The sequence below is a fragment of the Panthera uncia genome, assembly GCF_023721935.1.
Source record: "Panthera uncia isolate 11264 chromosome A3 unlocalized genomic scaffold, Puncia_PCG_1.0 HiC_scaffold_11, whole genome shotgun sequence".
Classification (NCBI taxonomy): Eukaryota; Metazoa; Chordata; class Mammalia; order Carnivora; family Felidae; genus Panthera; species Panthera uncia.
Window position 1 is genome coordinate 21,194,360 of NW_026057578.1, and position 19,859 is coordinate 21,214,218.

General features: G+C 43.4%; 1 protein-coding gene across 1 annotated transcript in view; it reads left to right on the forward strand.

Annotated features, from left to right (window-relative positions):
- TTI1 (TELO2 interacting protein 1) overlaps nt 1–19,859 on the forward strand; it is a 44,818-nt gene that overhangs the window by 2,197 nt on the left and 22,762 nt on the right. Inside the window, exon 2 of the mRNA XM_049650812.1 lies at nt 14,290–16,629. Coding sequence (XP_049506769.1) covers nt 14,328–16,629 — 2,302 coding nt within the window. The 5' untranslated portion in view covers nt 14,290–14,327. The remainder of the gene's footprint in view (nt 1–14,289; nt 16,630–19,859) is intronic.

Below are 19,859 nucleotides of genomic sequence, written 5' to 3' on the forward strand. Positions count from 1 at the left end.
GAATCTGGGGATTTTGTCTTTTAGAGGAAGACTGGGACTTGCTGACAAATTAGATAAGCGATCTAAAACAAAAATGAGTTTATGTGGTGCCAAAGGTTTTCTCCTAAGCAGCCGTAAAAATGGGAGATTGCGTTTACTGAATTGCAGAAAGAGATGGTTTGAGCAGTGAAAGCAGGAGTTTAGGTTTGTACGTGTCCAGGTGGAAATGCCTCCCCAAGTAGAGGTGTCTCCATAGGCAGCGGGGTTTATAGGTCTGGAGTTTAAGGGAGAGATCTGATGGAGATGGAGATATAAATGTGGGAGTCATAAGGGGGAATAAGTGGAGAAAGAAATAGGCCCAGTGACTGAGTCCTAGAACACTTCAACACTTAGAAGTGAACGACGAGGGGGATATAATCATGTGATTTTTTTTTTCTTTAGCCCATTAATGCTAATTGCACTGATTGATTTTCAAATATTGAGTCAGCCTTCCATCTCTAGAATAAAACCTACTTTGTCATAGTATATAATTGTTTTTACATGCTGCTGAGTTGTATTTTCTAATACTTTGTTTAGGATTTTTGCATCTGTGTTCATGGAGGAAATTTGCAGATTTTTTATTTATGTATTGTCTTTGTTGGGTTTTGGTATCAGGGTGATAGTGGCTTCATAAAATAGCTGAGAAGATTTCCTCCTCTTCATTTTCTAGAAGATTGTGTACAATTGGTGTTAATTCCTTAAATGGTTGGTGGAAGCTTCCAATGAAACCGTCTGGGCCTGAGGATTTCTTTTCTTTTTCTTTGGTATCTGTCTTTCCCTCTCATCAGTCTTGCTAGAAGTTTGTTGATTTTATTGATCTTTTCAAAGAACCAGTTGTTTCATTGATTTTTCTCTATTTTCTGTTCTCAATTTCATTGATTTCTGCTCTGCTCTTTATTATTTTCTTCTGCTTTCTTTGGTTTTATTTTGTTCCTCTTTTTCAAGGTTCTAGGGTGGAAGTTTAGATTATTGATTTGGGACCTTTTCCCTTTTCTAATATATGTATTTACTGCTGTAAATTTCCCTCTCAGCATGGCTATAGCTGTGGCCCACAAATTTTGAGACATTGTATTTTTACTTTCATTTCTTTCTTTCTTCTTTTTTTTTTTTTTAAGTTTGCTTTGAGAAAGAGAAAGAGAGAAAATGAGCAGGGAAGGGCAGAGAGAGCGGAAGAGGGAGAATCCCAAACAGACTCTGCACTGAGCCTGATGCCGAGCTGGATCTCACAGCCTCGAGATTGTGACCTGAGGTGAAATCAAGAGTTGATTGCTTAACCAACTGAGCCACATAGGCGTCCCTTACTTTCATTCATTTTTATGTATCTTTTTAAAATTTCCCTTGAGATTTCCTCTTTGATCCATGGATTAATTAGAAATGTGTTGCTTAGTTTCCAGGTATTTGGAGATTTTCCTGTTATCTCTGTTACTGAGATTTCTAGTTTAATTCCATTGTGGTTGGGGATCATACTGTATTCTCTGTTTCGTGGTGCAAGATACGATCCATCTTGGTATCTGTTCTATGGTCACTTGAAAGTGTATTCTCCTGTTGTGGGTTGTAGTGTTCTTTAAATGTTGCTTAGATCCTGTTGGTTGAGGTGTTCTTGAGTTCTGTTATCCTTGCTGATTTCCTACTTGTTTTATCAGTCTTTGAGAAGTCACCACCTATGCTTGTGGTGACCACCCATAGTTCTCCTTTCAGTTTTATTCTATTTTTGCTTCACACATTTTGTGGTTGTTTTGTATTTAGCATTTATGTCTTGACAGAATCCGTTGAAGATTGCTGTCTTCTCTATTGGTTTCCCCTTTAATGGTTATAGAATGTCCCTCCCTATCTCTGGTAATTTTCTTTTTTCTGAAGTCTATCTGATGTTGAGATAACCACTCTTGCTTGCTTTTGATTAATGTTTGCGTGATAATATCCCTTTTCGTCTGTCCTTTTACTTGCAACCTACCTATATTCTATTTGAAGAGAGTTTCTTGTAGACAGCATAGACATAGGTCATATTTTGTAATCTACTCTGACATTCTCTGTTTATTTTTTCATTGGTATATTTAGACCTTTTATATTTAATATAATTATTATGATAGAGCTTAATCTTCCATTTTGTTTTTTGTTTTCTGTTCTGGTTTTTGTTTCTCTATTTTCTTTTTCTAGCTTTCTTATAGGTTACTTGAACATTCTTTGGAATTCCATTTTATTATCACAGCATTTCTGAATGTATCTCTTTGGAACCATTTTAATGGTTCTTCTAGGTATTGCATTGTACGTAATTTATCTTTACCAGCACTAGTGAAGGATAGTAGCCTTACTTCCCTTTATGTCTCCTTACCCTCCCCCATTTATAATATAATTGTTGTAAATATTTCCTCTACCCGTACATTTAGATCCAAATCAGACAGGGTTACAATTTTTGCTTCAACTATCAAACACAATTTAGAAAACTCAAAAGAATAAGGAAAGCCTATTATATTTATACATATCTTCACATACCATGTTCTTTCTTCCTCCTTGACACAAGTATTCCTTTTTTTTTTTTTTTTTAATTTAATGTTTATTTATTTTTGAGAGAGAGAGAGGGAGACATAGAATCTGAAGCAAGCTCCAGGCTTTGAGCTGTCAGCAGAGTCCCATATGGGGCTCGAATTCATGAACTGTGAGATCATGACCTGAGCTGAAGTCAGATGCTTAACCAACTGAGCCACCCAGGCACCCCTAGTATTCCTTTTTTTAATGTGTCCTTTCTGTTGAAAGAATTTCCTTTAGCTATGTTTTTTTTAGAGCAAGCCTGATGGTGATAAATTCTTTTAGTTTTCTTTCATCTGAGAATGTCTCGATTTACACTGCACTCCTGATGGGCATTTTGGCTCCGTATACGATTCTGTCTCGATAGTTCTTTTTTTTTTTTTTTCCTTTTTTTTCTCCCAGCACCTGAAAGTTATTGTGCCACTTCTTTCTGGCTTACATGGTTTCTGATGAGAACTCCATTGTCATTCCAATTATTTTTTCTCTGTAGGCAAGGTATCATTTTTCTGACTGCTTTCATTATTTCTTTTGTCATTCCTTTTCAGAATTAAATTATGATGTAATTATAATCAGTGTAAATTTCTTTGGATTTATCCTATTTGGGGTTCACTAAGCTTCCTGAGTATATAGATGTATGTTTCTTGCCAAATTTGAGGGAGTTGTCAGCCATTATTTCTTTGAGTGGTTTCTCAGCCGTGCCCTTTTTCACCTCCTCTTCTGGAACTCTTAGATCTTTTGTTATGGTCCGTGGGTCCCTGAGGCTCTTTTCAGTCTATTTTCTTTCAGTTGTTCAGATTAGGTAATTTCTGTTATTCATTTTTACAGCTCATAGGTTCTTTCCTGTGCCCCCTCCATTCTGCTGTTGAACTTGTCTGCTGACCTTTTCATTTGTTATCGAATTTTTCAGTTCTAAAATTGCTATTTATTTTTTTCTTTATATCTTCTATTTCTTTGCTGAGGCTTTCTATTCTTTCGTTTGCTTCAGGCAAGTTCAGAATTGCTCATTGAAGCATTTTAATCATGGCTGCTGTAATAATTTTGTCAGATAATTCTCACATCTGTCATCTCAGTGTTGAATGTATTAATTGTCTTTATTCTTTCAGTTTGAGATCTTCCTGGTTCTTAGTATGATGAATGATTTTTGATTGGACATTTTTGCATTATGTTCTGAGTGACACTCTGGATCTTATTTAAGTCTTCTGTTTTAGCTGGCTTTTTCTGACACCACTCTGGCAGAGGAAAGGGTTACCCCTCCCCCCCTTACTGCCAAGTGCCAGTAGAAGTCCAGATTCCTCAGTTGGCCTCCTTTGACACCCAAGGGGAAGAGCTCCTCACTACTGTCCAGTAGAAGTAAGAGTTCCACTCCCCACTTGGTAACCAGTGCACTGCACTAGGGGTGGCCTCATTATCACAGGACTGTAGTGAAAATCATACCTATCCACTAGGCCTCCTCTGACACTACCCCAATGATGAAAGAAAAGAGCATATATTCTTGACGTACACCCTTTTCTAAGTTAAGAGCCACTTTTCTAGAATATACTGCCTACCAAAGAACTTCTTGTCTAGTAGAAGGTATAGGCACATAGTGTTAGTGTAATACAAGGCACTGTTTCACAAGTATTCTGTAGAGGACAGCTGTAAACAAAATGAGCCTAAAGTAATTTCTAGAAGGATCTATGGGAGGTCTCCTTGATTCCCCTCCTCCACCTTCTATTTTGTATATGCCGTAGGGTTCTATTGTATACTTCTCCCTTGCAGGGCTAGACCCTCCAGTTAACTTTGTATCTCCCTTTCCTTGTCAAGAACTTAGCACAGTGAGTGGCACATAGTATATGCTAAGGAAACATTTCTGGGTAGAAAGAAGTAGGAAGCTACAAAATATCATGGTATGCTGGAGGTTTTGTGTTTATCCAGCTTCTTTTACTCATTTTTAAAAAATGTTTGTTTATTTTTAGAGAGAGAGAGAGAGAGAGAGTGCACATGAGCCGGGGAGGGGCAGAGAGAGGGGAGACAGAGAATCCCAAGCAGGCTCCACGCTGTAAGCACAGACCCTGACGCAGGGCCTGACCCCATGAACTGGGAGATCATGACCTGAGCCAATCAAGATTTGGACGCTTAACCGACTGAGCCATCAGGCACCCCTCTTTTACTCATTTATTAAACAAACAGTGAGTGGGACCTGCTTGGCAGACACTGTATCAGATGCTAGGAAAATCACAAGTAACTAAAAAAGTGTACTATTCAGTTGGAGAGATGCACTAATAAACCAGTCATTTTATTTTACATTTTTTTTTTATTTTAAATTTTTTTTTTTTTTTTTTTTTTTTTTACATTTATTTATTTTTGAGAAACAGAGTGAGACAAAGCATGAACGGGGGAGGAGCAGAGAGAGTAGGAGACACAGAATCTGAAGCAGGCTCCAGGCTCTGAGCAAGCGGTCAGCACAGAGCCTGATGCGGGGCTCAAACCCACGAACTGTGAGATCATGACCTGAGCCGAAGTCGGACACTCAACCGACTGAGCCACCCAGGCGCCCCTAAACCAGTCATTTTAACCCATAGCAGTGGTCCCCCAGTGTACTTTGTACACTACTGCCAGATGGATACTGAGCACGTACCCCTTCATCACCTGGTTCTTATTCTTCAGAAGATAGAGTTTGTGTAGAATGTGTACAATGCGGGATTCCCATGCCTGGCTGGTCATCAGACTGACCTTGAAAACTTTTAAAATAGTTTCAGAAGCATACCTGCCATCTCCTCCACCCCAATATAGATTCTGATTCAGTAGCTCTGGTGTGGGGCCCGGGAATCTGTACTTACATCGCTCCCCCTTGATTCTGATAAGCAGACTGGGGGAACCTCTGGTATGGTAGAAAGTGTGTGTGCAGCCTTTGGAGTCACACAGGCTTGAGGTGAATTCCATGTCTGACATTGCTTGCTGTGTGCCCATGGCATCACTTAACCTCTCTGAGCCTTGTGTTATAGTCAGCTTCTGGATGAGGAACTTTTATGCACATAAAATACCTAGAACATGCCGGGCATTTGGTGAGTTTTGTTCAACAAATATTAATTCTCTTCCGTCTGTCCAAGAACTCGTATTGGCAATTCTCAGGTCTGAACTCCTGTCTCTGGAATCTAAACCCAGTCTTTGTATCCATATGCTTGTTATTCAAAGTTAGAACTTTTGGAGATCATCTTATCTACCAAGTGTATGTTAGGTTGAAAAAACTGAAATTCATGGAAGTCACACAGCCAAGAGTAGAGCCAGGACTAGAATCCAGATAGTCAGATTTGTGTTCTTATTGTGGCCCTGTCCTAGAAACAGCCTATAAGTGGCCTAGCCAAAATCTAGAGCTATGATTGCCTCTTAAGAATGAACCTAGCAAGATCCTCCCATAAAGGATGATGTCATCTACCTGTAGGAATTACCCCAAGAGAAGAAGAATATGGCAGTTTTAACCCAGAATCCAGTTGAGGCGTAGCTGATATTAAAGCTCTACCAATGAGAGAACCAGACCTTAGAATATGGCTGTTGACTCAGCAGGCATTTATCGAATACCTGCTCTGTGCCAGAAGCAATAAGCAAACATGTCAAGTTATCACTCTTCTAGAGCCTATATTCTAGTGAGAGGAGAGAAACAGTAAACAAATAAATAGTAGATAATCTTGTTTGACGGATGGTGCTAAGTGCTATTGAGGAAAACTACAGTCAGGGAAAGAAGATAGGGAGTGCCAGGGTGGGGAGGAGTGAGGATGGGTTGCAGTTTTCCATAGGAGTGATCAGAGAAGGCGTCACTCAGGATTCACGTTTGAGCAAAGCCCTAAAAGAGATGAGAGAGCAAATCGGGAGGATATATGGCAGAGCAGCAAGTGCAAAGGCCCAGGTGATCAGAATGTCAGTCCTGAATGGTGTGTGGCTCACCTGCTCTGATGGCATCTCTATCTTGTCTTTGCATTTTCTAGATGCTTTCACTCTTCTTCCTCCAGGCCTTTGCTTGTAACAGGCATTTTACCTCGAGCAGCCTTCATGCATAGCCCCAAACGTGTAGTCCCTGAATTCCAACGCAAATCCTCCTCTCTCCATGAACACTTCACTGTTGGTGTTCATTTTTTTCCCCCAAATTTCTTTTGTGCTTCTTTCTTTCTCCCTTTTTCACTTCTTGATTGTGTGATATAGTAAGTACTCTGTCTACTGTCTTATCCTTGAAGTGTCTGTAAGGCATAGCACTTTGTCCTGTACAGATCGCTCCCATTTGTCTTCACCTGTATGCCATGGCCCAGGGATGGTCCCTGACCCATCCCCATGACAAGGCAGAGAGAGAGGAGAGAACCAGGAGAGGCCGTGGTGGGGAACAGGTTCGCCCATGCACTACAATTGCAGATGTCTTCCCTTGCCTCTTTAGTGACTGCTTTCCACAACCACAGTCTGGGCACACTGAGCTGGGAAGGTAGAGTTGGCCATCAGCAATCGAGAATTGGTTATTCAGGTTATGTTTTTTCAGTCCCAGTCTGCCACAGTTGAACTCTGGATGGTATTCTCTACTCAGCCAGAGAATCCAAAGGCCTCATCCCAGTATCACTTTGGGCCAGAATGCCCCTGGTGCCGTCAGTTACAGCAACAACAAACCTCGCAGTGCCACTTTAAATAATCAGGGTTGCATTTTATAGGAAAAGAATCTGGAACTCCTGAGTCTCTAAGTCTCTAAACAATTCTTTCTGTAATTGACATATTGTCACACAAGTGTGATTTCACGGCCCTCCCATAAAGGTATATGATTGCCTTTTATAGTCGTGTCAAAGTAGCAATTTGGTATACTCTCTTCCTTACAGAAAGCTGGTTTATCTCTTTCTGAGTCTATAGCCCATTCTTTTGAAGATCTCCAATTGTGATAAATCTTTATCTGTAGAGTACTCCATTAACAGAATATACCGAAATCTACCCATTCTACTAGAGAAGGGCATTTGAGCGCTTTCTGTTCAGGGGCAATTGTGGATAGTATAATCCAGAATGCATCTTTTGGTATGTTTGTGTACGCATTTCTGTTGGGTGTTTAGCAAAAAGTGAAATTACTAGATCATAGAGCATACGCATGTTCACCTATAGAACGATGCTGCCAAAGAGTTTTGCAAAGTAGTTGTGCTCCTACCAGTACTGAATGAGAGTTCTAGTTGCTTCATTTCCTCGCCAACACCTAGTGTTTTCTTTTTCTTTTCCTTTTCCTTTTCCTTTCTCTTTTTCTTTTTCTTTTTTTTTTTTTTTTTTTCACCTTAGCCCTTCTGGTAGGTATGCAATATTTCAGTGACGTTTTAAATTGTATTTTCCTGACTAATGATGTTGAGTGTCTTTTTATATGTTGATTAGCCATTTGGACATCCTCTTTTTTGATACGTCTATTCAAGTCCTTTTCCATGTTTCTTCTGGGTTGTCTTTTTCTTAATGACTTATGAAAAATCTTATATTATCAACATGAGTGTTTTGTCAGATATATAGCAAATATCTCCTCACTCTGTGGGTTGTCTTTTCACTTTCTCTCTCTCTCTCTCTCTCTTTTTTTTTTTTAATGTTTATTTATTCTTGAGACACACACACACACACACACACACACACACACACACACACAGTGTAAGCAGAGGAGGGGCAGAAAGAGAGACACAGAATCTGAAGCAGGCTCCAGGCTCCAAGCTGTCAGCTGTCAGCCCAGACCCTGATGCAGGGCTCAAAACCACAAACCGTGAGAACATGACCTGACCCGAAGTCTGACGCTCAACCAACTGAGCCACCCAGGCGCCCCGGTCTTTTCATTCTCTTAATGATGTCTTTTGATGAACAGAAGTTGTTTAATGTAATCCAGTCTATCAATTTTTTTTATGGTTAGCCCTTTTCTGTATCCTGTTTAAGAAATCTTTGCCTGCCCCAAGATCACAAAGATGCTCTTCTCTGTTTTCTTACAGTTTCTTTACATTTCACATTTGAATCCAGTGTCTGATGGAATCAAGACATATATATTTTTTCACATGGATAGGCAAATGACACAGCACCTTCCATTAAAAAGACTGTTCTTTCCACCAGGTCATTTCAGCATTGCCCTTGTCCAGTATGCAGATCTGTTGTACACGAGGGGGCTATTCTGTTCTGTTAGTCTGTTTGTCATTCTTTATGCTAATAACACACTGACTTTAATTATTATACCTTTACAGTAAACCTTAAAATCAAATAGTGTAAGAAACCACAACTTGCCAGTGTAACTTCTCCTCTTCAAGATTGTCTGTGCCATCAATTTTAGAGCATTATTGTTGCTTTCTACAAAAGTCCTTTTGGCATTTTGATTGGGATTATGATGACTCTAAGCTGGTGGTTCTCATCCAAGGGCCATTTTTACCCTCCGTGGGACATTTGGCAGTTTCTGAGGACATTTTTTGCTGTCACACCTGGAGTGATGCTACTGACATCTGGGGGACAGAGGCCAAAGATACTAGTAAATATCTTACAATGCATAGGACAGCTTTCGACTCACAAATAATTATCAAACCCAAAATGTCAATGGTGCTACTGTTGAGAAAGTCGGATTTAATATAATCATTGTTTCAGTTAGGCTTCTGTCTACCCTCTTATTGTTTTGTGTTTGACCCACTGGTTTTGCTTCTCTTTTTTCATTTTTTACCTTTTGCGGGGGGGTAAATCAAAAGTATTTATTCTACTTTTACCACTGTCTGAACATATTAAGTATGTATTCTTTTACAGTTCTTTTGGCGCTTTACCCTACAGATTTCAACATGCATTCTTGATATGTTACAGTCTGATATAAATTATCTTATCACCTCCTGATACTCCTAGACTCTTAATGCACATAACTCTTTTTACATCCCCTCCTTTGTAGCTTTTGTGCATTATTGTCGTGCATTTTGGTTTTATATATATATGTATATACTTAAACTGCAAAAAACATAAATATTGTTTTGTACAGTTAGTATTATTTTATATTGGTGTGTTCCGTTGTTCTTAATTGCCTCCTACATACCCATGTTTCTCTCTAGATTCATTTTCTCCCTTCATTTTTTCCGTTAGTGCAGACCTGATAGCCATGTTTTTACTTGGTTTTTATCTAAACACAGCTTTATTTTACCTTCAGTTTTGAAAGATGGTTTCATAGGGTATAAAATGCAAGATTGGTAGTTATTTTCTCTCGGCACTTTAAAGATGTCATTCTACTGTCTTCTGGATTTCATCATTTCTGTTAAGAAGTATCTATCAGGGCATCTGGGTGGTTCAGTCGGTTAAGCGTCCTACTTCAGCTCAGGTCATGTTCTCGCAGTTTGTGAGTTCGAGCCCCACATCCGGCTCTGTGCTAACAGCTCAGAGCCTGGAGCCTGCTTCTGATTCTGTGTCTCCCTCTCTCTCTGCCCCTCCCTCGCTCACACTCTGTCTCTCTCTCTCTCTCTCTCTCAAAACTAAATAAAACATTTTAAAAAATTGAAAAAGAAAAAAGAAGTATGTGTCCGTCTTACTGCTCCATTAGTTTTAAGATTTTCCTCTTTATTTTTGGTTTACAGCAGTTTGACTATGATATGTCTGTCTGTGTTTTTCTTTGTACTGCCAACCTGGATTTATTGAGCTTCTTGAACCTGTGGGTTGATCTCTTCCCATGTGCTTGGACATTTCTCAGCCAGTTGTCCCCCAGAAGCAGCCTTCTCTCAGAAGCCATGTATTTTGAGATCTCTGAAAACTGCAGTTTTGCCCCCTCAACCTCACATAAACCACATTAAATGCGTTATGGTTTCTCTTTCCTCAGTGACAGCCCTCGGCCTGGGCCACACTGTAATCCTGAGCTCATGTTCAGGGTCAACAAATGCAGCAAGGGTAAAAAATAAAAAACAAAAGAAACAGCTATTGACTATTGGCTCACTGAACATTCATCCCTCACTAGAGTATTCATCCATCTAGTCCTTGTTGTACCCATGACTAGTTATGCTTTAAAAAGTATTTTTGTAGTTTATCTGGTTTTTTCTAGTTGTCAGCAGAAGTTTGGCCTGCCATGCCCTACCACATCCAACTTCAAAGCAGAACAGGCACAATGTTTTTGAGTGCTTGTCATGTGCCAGATGCCCTTCTAGGTTTGAGATATATGATTGCCCAGTGTAAAGTTGCAATGACAGGGGCACCTGGGTGGCTCAGTTGGTTAAGCATCTGACTTCGGCTTAGGTCATTATCTCGTGGTCTGTGGGTTCAAGCCCCACATCAGGTTCTGTGCTGACAGCTCCAAGCCTGGAGCCTGCTTCAGATTCTGTGTCTCCCTCTCTCAGCCCCTCCCCTGCTTCTGCTCTGTCTCTCAAAAATAAATATTTTTAAAAAATAAATAAAGTTGTGAAGACAGATGTATGCATACAAGATAATACAGGGTACTAAACACCATAGTGGCGGTATGCACAGCAGTGACCGTGAAGTAGGAACGAGGAGGAGAATGTGAAATTGCGCCACCTGTTCAGGAATAGCAAGTTTTGTCATTTTACATGGCTGCAGTTTCACGTGGAAGGGGTGAAGCCCTGAGAGATGAGGTTGCTAAGATAGGTGGGAGCCTGATGGCGAAGGGCCACGTGTGCCTTGGTGATTAGGCAGGCTAGGGAGAGCAGTTGAAGAATTTTAAGCAGAGAAGAGTGATCGGATTTTTGTTGTGCAAAGATTACTTACATGTCAGGGTGAAATGTGGATCCAGGAAGGGCAAGCACATGAGGCCAGGGGCCAGCGAGGAAACAGTCAGTCCAGCATTAAATAGATGGTTATCGTCACCAACAGATTGGAAAGATATTGAAGGGGTAGAATAGATGAAATTGAAGAGAATGGTGGAATTAAGAGGGAGGTGGAAGAAAGACTAAGGTTTCTAGCTCAAGGTGAGGGCTATAAATCCCAAAGGAAGCACAGAAGAGTGGGCAGAGAAGTTTAGTTTGGGATATGTTGCGCGTTCCCACTTCGTTAGCTCTATTGCAGTTTGTGTCATATAATCTGAGAACATAATTCTGCGGGCCCCAGGTTATTTTCTTGAGACTCCTGAGACAAATAAGAGAGATGCAGAGCCCCAGCCCATCACCTTTACTCCAGCTTCAGCCAGACCCTCTGATTTTATCTACCTTGTATGCTGGGCTTCCACTTAAACATTGTATTTGAAGAAAGTTTTCCACACTAAAAAAAAGTTACCAACAAACGGTGTTTCCTTTTTCATTCATCTTCCCATTTTAGGTCTCTGTTTCCCGTTGTTTGATGGAGCCCTTTCTCAAGTACTGGATCTTCCTTGGGAGGGTATATGGGTAATGCCCTCTCTGAATCCTTGCTTTTGTTCTTGCAGTCTGACAGGTGACTATCTTGGCAGTATATAGGGTCTGGGGGCCACAGTCCTTAATTTGCAGTCAGCAGATACTATTCCGTCGTCTTCTAGTGTCCCTTGTTGCAAATGAGAAAGCCAAAGCAAGTCTTCTAAGTTGTTTGTTGTCTCTTCCTGAAAGCATACATGATTTTTCTGTCTTTTAGTGTACAGGAATTTTACCAGAGTGTTACTAGGTGTGTATCCTTCTGTCTTTTCACTCTCCAGATAAATCTTTCTGCAACTCAGGAAAATGCATCCGTTATTTATTTGTTTCGGCTCCTCCATCTGGTCCTTTTTCTCCTTCCAGAATTCCCAGCTATTTACACACTGCTTCTCCCAGGTCTGTTCTCCCAGTCTCGCGAGTTCCATCTCTTTGTCCTTCTGCTCTGAGTTTTAGAGTAGCCCTACTTCATCTTCCGGGCCACTGATGGAATATCAGTCATTAACCATCTTCTTTTTTTAAAAAATTCCACCAACTGAGCTTTTTTGGTGTGGCAAGTCATGTGCTAAAAATTCTAAGGGATGTCATTCACCTTGTGATCAAGCTTTTTATTGCTTTTATTATTTTTCAAATTAACACAACCCCTTCTGTTAATCTAAGACTTACCACCTCAGAGAGTGCTGTGCCAGCTTTTCCTGCCTCTTGACTCCTGGGTCCCATTAAGTGGTTATCTTCCTTTCCTTCTGTTCCAACTACAGTACCAGAGGGGATGGCCCAGCAGCCTCTGGGTCATCAGCGTGTGGGCCGGTGCCAGTGGGGTGTCAGCAGTCCCAAGCTGAGCCTTCTGGCATCAGTGACCTGAGATAAGGAAGATTTGAGCTTCCTCCCTTCCTTAGCTTCTTGGGGGGGGTCACAGCAACCAGGAGATATCTCCCCCAGTGAGCCTCACAGAGACCAGCTTTGCCCTTTCTTGCCGAAGACCATGGAACCCTGTGGACCAGACTCTTTCTAGGGTTTTAGAGCCTGATTGTTGCCCTGAGCCCTCTCCTGACCCAGGAGGAAAATCTGGCCCCGGCTCGCTCTCTCTGGGCTGAGTAGGTCTTGCTCACACACTCACCAGGCTCCAATTGCCTGCTAGCCTTGTAGTCAGTGGGGCTCAGGAGGGTTGATTGGATTGGGGACAGGGAGAGGCATCATGTCTCCAGAAGCCCCCAGCAAGTTGAGCCAAAAGAGAGGGAGAGATTGTGAGAGACAGACTGACAGACCCCACCAAACTAGACAATCTCTAAGCCTCCTTCCAGTGCCAACATTTTACAGTTGTACACATTTATGGTCTCCAGCTTCAGCTCAGTCCTCAGTACCCTTGGGCCACACTTTTATGTCTTCCCAGCATGCTCTGCTTCCCCAGAGGGAATGTTTGAGACTTTTATTTCTCTTCTCAAGCCCTCTGTTTACCTCACTTCTTGTTCACTGCCAGCCCATGATTTTGAATTTCTTCTCACAGAGAAAAGAGATTTTCTGGTATTAAGTTGTTCACTTCCTTCAGCCACCTATAGACCTATCTCCTTTCACTGCCTGCCTGCCTGCCTGCCCTCCATCTTTCCATCCTGTTGGGCTCTCTTCACCCGTGATTTCTGTAATAGCGTGTGCGCCTGGTTTTCCCGTTTCTTTGGCTACTGCCTTCCGTTTTGTTCTGCCCTTGGTCTCACCCAGCTCTGACTCTTCTCCTATATCACTGGCTGCCGGGGCATCTTCTCAGTGCATAAAGTTGATCATATCAACTTCGGCTTAAAACCTCTCCATGACAAGAACAGACAAAATTAATCCGTGGGGATAGGAGTCAGAATAGAGGTTACCACTGGGCAGGGGAAATAGGAATTGACTGTAAAAGGCCTTGAGGGAGCCTTCTAGGGTGTTGGAAATATTCTCTATCTTGTTTTGGATAGTGGTTACATAGATCTCTATATACACAAAAATCCACTGAGCTGTACGTTAAGACTAGTGCATTTTACTCTGTAAGTGTCCTACCTCGACTTAAAAAAAGCTAAAACCTTCCGTGGCTCTCCATTACTACCACAGGTTAAGATCCAAACTCCTTAGAACAGCCCACAGTCTTATTTATTCCTCCCTCAGGTCTGGCTCAAGCATCTTCCTCCTGTGAAACCCACCCCGGCTTCCCCAGGGTTCGGACATTCAGGGCTTCCACAGTCAGGGTCGTGAGCACGGGCCTGTCCTAACTCTCTGACCGCGTGGTAGCTGTCCGTCTGCTTCCCTCACTGGACCGGGGCCCCCTAAGAAGAGCGGCCGTCTCTCTTCAGTTCCCTCGCCCCCCTCGTGCCTTGTGCAGCGCCGGGCACGTAGGCCCCCGCGAAATGTCTGTTGATCGACTGAATGCAGGTTCTCTTTGCATTTGCTTTGAGCTTGACCTTTACTGGGGCTTTTCTTCCTCCAGCCTGCAGGATGCGTCCTCAGTGAGAAGGCCGCTGCGCAATGGCGGTTTTTGACGCTGCTGAGGAGGCCTTTGGTGTTTTACGTCCGGTCTGTGTTCAGCTCACAAAGACACAGACGGTGGAGAACGTGGAGCGTCTGCAGGCACAGTTGCGAGCCGTGAGTGACTCTGCCCTTCAGGAGCTCCAGCAGTATGTCCTCTTCCCTTTGCGATTCACCCTGAAGACCCCGGCTCCCAAAAGAGAGCGCTTGGTCCGGAGCGTGGTGGAGTGCCTCACGTTTGTCCTCTCTTCAACATGTGTGAAGGAGCAAGAACTTCTCCGGGAGCTCTTTTCGGAACTCTCCGCTTGTCTGTATTCGCCCAGCTCCCAAAAACCCGCAGCTGTGTCCGAGGAGTTGAAATTGGCGGTGATCCGGGGCCTCAGCACATTAATGCACTCGGCTTACGGGGACATCATTCTGGCTTTTTACGAGCCCTCCATTCTGCCTCGTTTAGGATTTGCCGTATCTTTACTGTTGGACCTAGCAGAACGGGAGAAATCCAAGCAGATTAAAATTGCCGCCTTAAAATGTTTACAGGTTTTACTCTTTCAGTGCGATTGTCAAGACCATCCGAGGTCCTTGGAGGAGCTCGAGCAAAAGCAGCTGGGGGACTTGTTTGCCTGCTTTTTACCTGGAATCTCAATGGCACTGACCAGGGTCATCACAGGAGACTTCAAACAGGGGCACGGCATTGTCGCGTCTTCTCTAAAGATCTTTTACGAGACAGTGAGTTTCACTATGGCTGATGAGCAGCTCGAAAGAATCCCACAGGTTCAACCGAAGCCTGCAGTGGAGCACAGAGTAGCAGAGCTGGTGGTTCACAGGGAAGCCAAGTGGGTAAAAAATACCAGCGACAAATTGACTCTCCTTATTAAAAAGATAATCGAGTGTGTTTCAGTTCACCCACACTGGAAGGTGAGGCTGGCACTGATAGAACTCGTCGAAGCCCTTCTTCTGAAGTGCAGCCAATCACTGGTCAGATCGGCTGGACCCCTTCTGAAGGCTCTGGTGGGTCTAGTGAATGACGAGAGTCCCGAAGTCCAAGCCCAGTGCAGTAGAGTTCTGAGACATTTCGCGGACCAGAAGGTAGTGGTAGGCAACAGAGCCTTCGCCGACATCCTGTCAGAGAACCTGCACTCCCTTGCCACATCTCTTCCCCGCCTAATGAACTCCCAGGACGATCAGGGCAAATTCTCGACGCTCTCCGTGTTACTCGGTTATCTGAAACTCTTGGGCCCCAAAGTGAACTTCGTCCTCAACTCCGCCGCCCATCTTCAGCGCCTTTCCAAAGCGCTTGTCCAAGTTCTAGAACTAGACGTGACTGACATCAAAATCGTTGAAGCGCGGCGCTGGAATTCTGATCAGCTGAGTGCTTCTCCGGAGACCGCGGCTGCGCAGCCATGGAGTCAGATGCAGAAGAGGTACTTCCGCTTCTTCACCGACGAGAGGCTCTTCCTGCTCTTGCAGCAGGTGTGTCGGCTTCTCGGCTTTTACGGGGACCTCTATTTGCTCGCAGATCACTTTATGGAGCTGTACCACGAATCTGTGGTTTACCGGAAGCAAGCTGCCATGATCCTGAATGAACTGGTTGCGGGGGCTGCTGGGCTGGAGGTGGAGAATCTTCACGAAAAACATATAAAAACAAGCCCAGACGAACTGAGGGAGATCGTGACATCTATACTTGAAGAATACACAAGCCAAGAAAACTGGTATTTGATCACTTGTATCGAATCTGAAGAAGCGGGAGAGGAGCTAACAGTGAAGCAGTCAGGCCTCCGGGCCATCACATCTGGTGCACACACCTGCCAAGTTCCATCTTTTCCAGCCTTCTCAAAGCCAAGTGCCACTATTTGCTCCATGAACGGCAACATCTGGCAAATATGCATCCAGTTGGAAGGGATTGGGCGCTTCGCGTGTGCCCTAAGAGAAGACTTTCGTTTGCTCTTGATGTCAGCCCTCTATCCGGTACTGGAGAAGGCTGGAGACCAAACCCTGCTCGTTAGTCAGGCAGCTACCAGTGCCATGATGGACATTTGCCGTGCTTGTGGCTACGACTCTCTGCAGCACCTGATCAATCAAAATTCGGACTATTTGGTGAATGGAATCTCTTTAAATCTGCGTCATCTGTCTCTGCACCCCCATACCCCAAAGGTCTTGGAAGTCATGCTGTGGAACTCAGATGCTAGCCTGCTCCCTTTGGTGGCAGATGTGGTTCAGGATGTCTTGGCCACTTTGGACCAGTTTTATGATAAGAGAGCTACTTCCTTTGTCAGCGTCCTGCATGCCCTGCTGGCAGCATTAGGTACATTCAGAACCCTTTTTAATGCTGATTTGGGGGAAGGACTAGTATCCTTGTGTTTTGTGTGTGGTTATGTAATGGAGAACATAATTTGAATAGTTGTCGGTCCAGTCCCACATGTTATGAGAGCGGTCCACTGCCCTTTTTTTTTTTTAATGTTTATTTTTGAGAGACATAGCGTGAGCAGGGGAGGGGCAGAGAGAGGGGGAGGCACAGAATCTGAAGCAGGCTCCGGGCTCTGAGCTGTCAGCACAGAGCCCCATGCGGGGCTCGAACCCACAAACTATGAGACCATGGCCTAGGCCCAAGTCAGCCGCTTAACCAACTGAGCCATCCAGGCGCCCCACTTTTTTTATATACTTCTGATAATCTCTACCATATATTGAGTTCCTGCTCTGTGCAACAGACATAAACCCTGTAGACTAAATGTAAACATCATTTTTATTTTACAGAAAAGAAGAACTAAGGCTCAGTGAGATCCTACTTAGCCAGGGTCACACAGGAAATAAGGAGTAAAGTCAGGATTTATGACAGTTTTGTTCTTTTCAATATACCAAACTGCTTCTGACAATACTTGGAGTTAGTGGTATCTGTGCTGGTGGGGAATAGGAATAGCAGGAATTAGTCCACAGATCAGCTGGAATATTACTGTCCAGTGGAACTTTCTGTGATGATGGAAACAGTTTGTATATGTTCTATTACAGTAGCCACTAGGCAACATGTGGCTAGTGTAACGGAGGTATGAATTCTTTCTTTTAATTTAAATAGCCACATGTAGCTAGTGACTACCATAGTAGAGGTCTAGAAACTTTCTTTTAACCTTTTAATTGTATGAGGTGGTTTGAGTTTCTCTCCTTCCTTTTGGTCCTGTTGGGTGTCTATTGGAGGTATTAGTAACCATTAAAATGGCGAAGTTTTGGACTACAAGAAAAAGAGCCTCTCAACTAGATAGTCCGTCTTCAAATGAAAAAAACATAGTGAGTTATATACTTGAGTCCCTTTTATCCGAAGACCCTATCTCTAGTATTTATTTCAGTACGAGTAGCCTCCAAAGTAGGTGGGAATGTCGCTGGCCTCATTTTGTCAGCCGAGAAAGCCAAAGCCATGTAAGAAAGTTTGTCACAGCAAGGCAGGCAACTGGAACAGAGACAGCCGTCTGCCCTGTACCTGATGCCATTTCCACTGTTCATTCATTCATTCGTTCATTCACGAACGTTCACATGCCGTCTAAATGTCCTTTTATTCATTCATTCAGTGAAGAGTGCCTGCCATATGTCAGACACTGCTAAGTAACCAGGATATAGCCGTGAACAAGACAGATAAACTCATGGAATTTTCTTGCTACTGCAAAAGAAATGAAAGACAAATCATTGAACAAGTTCCCTTTGGATTCTAATGAGCACTGTGAGGAAAATAGGTAACTTGCTGCAAGGGAGCGACAGGGCCAGGTAACTTTAAGTAGAGCGGTCAGGGAGGGCTTCTCTAAGAAAGCAACACTAAAGGGGCGCCTGGGTGGCGCAGTCGGTTAAGCGTCCGACTTCAGCCAGGTCACGATCTCGCGGTCCGTGAGTTCGAGCCCCGCGTCGGGCTCTGGGCTGATGGCTCGGAGCCTGGAGCCTGTTTCCGATTCTGTGTCTCCCTCTCTCTCTGCCCCTCCCCCGTTCATGCTCTGTCTCTCTCTGTCCCAAAAATAAATAAAAAACGTTGAAAAAAAAAAAAAATTTAAAAAAAAGAAAGCAACACTAAAGCTGAGACCCGAAGGCTGAGAAAGGTCCCTCAGTACATACGGAGCTGTCGTATCCTTTTTATGGTTTTTAAGAACATTCAGGCAAAGGGAACTGGTGCAAAGATCTGGAGGGAAGAAAGGGCTTGAGGCCCTCAGAGACTGGAAGAGAGGCCGCTGTGGAGAGAGTGATGCAAGACAAAGCTGGAAGGGTGGGCAAGGGTAAACCCTGCACAGCCTTGGAGACCGAGGGAAGGAGTTTGGATTTTATTTTGCAACCACTCGTAAGTCTGTGTACTGGACTAGCTGCTGGGACGTCACTGTTGACTGGGAAGAACCGGGCCCCTGCCCTCGTGGCAGGCTGGCTGACTGCTTACACATTTGAGACTGTGACTTGCTTCCGCAGTCCGAATGTAGCACAGACTTCCACCTTTAGTACTTCAGGGAACTACACTGTGTGTCCGTTTGAGATTTTAAAAATATATTGAGGGAAGGCCTATTAAATATATCCTCTCAGGAGATATCTCAGTGTGGGCCTTGAAAACTGAATTCCCTTGGATTGCTGATATCTTTGGTCATCTCTAAAGGAGAAACCCTGTGTAGCACTTTTTTTTTTTTTTAATGTTTATTTTTGAGAGAGAGAAGGTGGGGAGGAGCAGAGAGAGAGAGGGAGACAGAGGATCCAAAGGCGGGCTGGGCTGTGTGCTGTCAGCGCCCCTATGTGCTGTTGAGCCCCAGTGTGGGGCTCGAACTCACGAACCGTGAGATCATGACCTGACCTGAAGTCGGTGGGAGTGGAAGTGTGGTCTCACAGAACCTCTAAAAGGTCTGCAAAGAACCCCGCACACGTTTTAGGAAATGAAAGTATATCAGGAGGGTTAATTCCTTAGGAGAACTGACTTCGAGGGCAGTACATTTAATCTGGTTGTTGTTTTTTAAGTAATCTATATACCCAACGTGGGGCTCGAACTCACAACCCTGAGGTCAAGAGTCGCACACTCCACTGACTAAGCCAGCCAGGCGCCCCACATTTATGTTTTGGATGGAAAGTTTCAACCTGCTCTCCGAAGAGGTTGCCCCAATTTAAACCCCTATCAGCAATGCGGGAGAGTGCTAATTTTGCCACGCCCTCATCCACACTATATTCCGGAGCTTTTTGCTAATCCTTGCTTATCCGATAGGAGAAGAATAGCACCTTATTATAGTTTAATTTACATTAAGAGGGAGGTTGAGCTTCTTTTCATATGTTTAAAAGCCATTTGTGAGCCAAGACTTTAATGTCTGGCACTAGCCGAATGTAGAAATAATCTTCGCAGCACGTCCACTCTGAGTATCGTAAATGCTGGGTCCTGGTTTTAACTTGTTGGGAATTCGATCCCTTAGAGGATACTAGGGCCTGACACATCTGGGGATGGGGCATTGAAGAAATGGCATGGTTGATCCCTACACATGGGGATCTCTAGATCCTGGATTGAAGGCTCTTACCCAGCATTATCTCTCTGCCGCTCCC